Genomic DNA, 3,308 nt, shown 5'->3' on the forward strand with positions numbered 1-3,308 from the left:
ACTCGAACCTGGTGTAATCTGCAATCGTCATGTTTGACTATAATTACCGTCCTGCGACTCGTTGTGTCAAAAACTTTAAACAAAAAAGAATGGTGACTGAAATCGCCGGAATGGTTTTGGATCGACCGGAACCATCAAAGCAGTTGATTAGATCCGGCCCATTTGGAAAGTGGGTGCCTCTGATCGAGCGCAAGTTGAAGTCATAGGCGCCTCATTGATGCTAGACGAAACCGTATCCGACATATATCTAATATTTCCCTACGGGTATAGCCGGACAGAAACAGATGCTCTATAAAAAATGTATTGACTTAGATCACAAAAAATCATAAAACATGATAGCACTGGGGGCGACAGGGGAAGGCAAAAAGAAAACCCGGAGACTATACAAAGAAGAGAGACGGAAGTACTATGGCTTTCGTATATTGCAAGAGTATTTCTTTTCAACTATTTCTCTTTATCAAAATATCAAAAACAGTTGCGATCAGAATAGTCCAGTTGGTTCTTGGAAAACCACTCAACACATCTTATCGCGCTCGCGCCAAGCCGCGTGCTACCAGAGAGCACCAGACGCGCCATCTGACCAAAGTTTCTGTCGTAATTGGGCAAAGTTTGAAGCGTCACCGCCTTGTGCCTCTTAAAATCCGATGGCACCATCCTACGCCTATGCCGAAAGAAGAGGTGAAAGGCCGAAAAGTTCCTCCACTTGTCGTTACATTCCAAGTAAAGCGTAATCGCCACGTCTTCGCTTACTCCAAAGTCCGCTTCAACACGGTTCACGAGATCCGGCCTCAAAGCCAAAAATTTCCTCGTGGGAAGCTCTCCGGCGTTCCAGTACCATATGCTCGGTCGATAGAGACGGTAGGACTCGTACCAGAGTCTCAGGTACCGAGCGTTCTTATGGGCTACAATCACTTGCGTGCCAACAAACTCCCCTGGAGACCATCCCATGGACAGTTCGTATCGGCGGTAAGGATTCAGGTTCCTAACAAGGTAGGCATCACTATCTAGATATATTCCACCGTACTTCATCAGCACCTGAGCCCTGACTACGTCAGAAGCATGCTGCAGAGAGCTGAACTTGACGTCGAAGATCTCTGTAGGTCTCTTGGCAGGTTCAAGAACAAGATCCGGAATGTCCCGAATGAGGTACCACAAGGGACTGTTCACGGTTGCGTTGCACTCGTCGCAATGAATCATGAGGTGGTCGGGCCGTTGCTGTAACCACGCCGCCCGCACGCACACGACTTCCACGAACTGCAAGGATGCACTGCCGAGTCTGATGAAGTGCACGATGTTTGGAACAATGTACGTCCCATCTTCGGAGTACTGGAAATCTTCCACTTTTCCGTCCCACTGCGTGTCCAGCTGAAGGTCGAGTTCGAACGCTAGCATGGAAGCGACGCAGAAGGTACCAATGAACATCATTGCAGTTACAGAGATGACGAGAATGAAATGGTGGTGTTGCGCCCACGATGATACACGATGACCCAGTTTGGGGACTGCTTCCATCCGCGAGAGGCATTTTAGTCTTTTCATTTTGGAAACTTCCCGGGTGTTCTGATTGTCACATGATTTTATTCGGAGGTCGTTTTATCGTCGAGTTGTTGGCCGATGACAGGCTTCTTTTGTTGTTGTTTCTGTATAAACGGCAAAATGTACGCTTTAGGTGACTGGGTAAACTTGCATGCGCAAACAGAGACAACGGACACCGAAGGAGCGGACCAGGACAAGCCGCAGTTTTAAACTTAGCTTTATTCGTGGCCAAGCGACTGACTGTCCGCCTAGTTTAGGCTTTTTACTTGACTGGCACTATGGTGCCTGGAACGCGTCACCGACTGCTTTGTTTACCATGCCGAAAACAGTGGTCCCACGATTTCCGCTCGATGGAATCATAGAAGTGTCATGCTGTCGCCGGCAACGATCCTGGTGGCGTCACAGCACCAATGGTGGATGTGACAGACGCCTGTTCTGCTGCAGATCGCTCTTCAGCATATCAGTCCACGGAAGCTTCGGCAGCCACGAGTTGGGACGCTGTGACGACGGCGACACTCGCGTTTGATCGTTCTTTTCACCAGCATTTCCACGAACGACTTCCAGGATCGCGACAACCAACAGCGTGACAATCCGGCGTTCATTGCGTCATTTGTTGCCACTTCGGGACCACTTCCGAAACATGGGCAAAATAGGACGCTAAACAGACCAGTCGAAGTCGTGCTCCAGGCACCGTACTTGCACTGGCGCACGGTGTGTACTGAAGTCGCATACGCGGCAATCGTATGAAGCACCTTGCAACTGAGCTTGTACCTTCTGCAGAATATATTTTACACCACAGAATTTGTTTTTCTGTCGAGTGAATTACCATTTATACGCTGCGACGACGATACGTACGAGCGAGCTATTTTTACTCTGCTCAACTATACTTTGTACTACGTCGTCAAAGGTAGCATAGCTTCTACGGTGCTAAAACAATTTCAGAGCTATTAGTGGCGAGATGTTTTCGTTGCGCCCTCCTATGGTTCCCTCTCGTGACGTCATTGCCTTGCGAACAGCAAGTTCGATGGCGTTTGTAATGAGCATGGTGGAAGCTTGAAATGATAGACCTCTGAAACGAACACTGCCAACACCGTCAAACTTGAAACTGTTACATTACTCTTATTTCCGTCATTGAGAAATCCTTTGCTGGCGTCATAGTCAGCATTCGGCCAATCATGGAAGGCCGACGACAGCGGCGCTTTCGATCGCGCACGTTGCCAATAGTTGCGCGAGCCCGAGGCTTCGTTTGACGTTTCCTTCTCACGAGAGCGCGTGTGAATGTGACGCAAGGCAAAAACACCTGCTATCGCAGCGGAGCGGGGCTACAGCACCTTGGAAGCTAGGTTAACCTTGGCAACGTATCACAAAGTAGTTGACACCGAGTATAAAAGTGTATTGTATCCCTGCTTCGATGCAGTTATCATTGTCTACTACATAGTCATTGACACCTCATGACCGAAGAGAAGCGAAAACGCATGGCCATTGCATAACACTGCATAACGAGGGCGTGCGCTCGTGTGGGCTGAGTTGTTCGCAACACATCGTGCTCATAAGCTTTTGCCTTGGGTTACACTCTGCCTTCACCGAACATGTTCGTAAATGTTATCATCAGCCGGAACCTCAGCCCAAACAAATGAAATTCAGCGACACTATTGATTCTCTGTTTATGATCCAACTCTGTATTGTATCTCACAAAGCACGTACCTTGCAGCTGAGCCAGAAACGGTACAACTAAGCCTAAAGTGCGCTCTCTAGTAACACGTCCATGCACAAAA

At 48.5% G+C, this 3,308-nt stretch overlaps 1 protein-coding gene across 1 annotated transcript; it reads right to left on the reverse strand.

Annotated features, from left to right (window-relative positions):
* Window positions 1–465: 465 nt before the first annotated feature.
* LOC115326460 lies at window positions 466–1,536 on the reverse strand. Its single transcript, XM_029987339.3, has one exon. The coding sequence runs from the start codon at window positions 1,534–1,536 to the stop codon at window positions 466–468; it is 1,071 nt and encodes a 356-aa protein (XP_029843199.3).
* Between the last annotated feature and the right edge of the window lie 1,772 nt (window positions 1,537–3,308).

Source organism: Ixodes scapularis, unplaced genomic scaffold (genome assembly GCF_016920785.2).
Source record: "Ixodes scapularis isolate PalLabHiFi unplaced genomic scaffold, ASM1692078v2 PGA_scaffold6__148_contigs__length_123643588, whole genome shotgun sequence".
NCBI lineage: Eukaryota > Metazoa > Arthropoda > Arachnida > Ixodida > Ixodidae > Ixodes > Ixodes scapularis.

Excerpts from the sequence above, each read along its gene's own strand:
- LOC115326460 (XM_029987339.3), bottom strand. The coding sequence starts at position 1,536 with ATGAAAAGACTAAAATGCCTCTCGCGGATGGAAGCAGTCCCCAAACTG.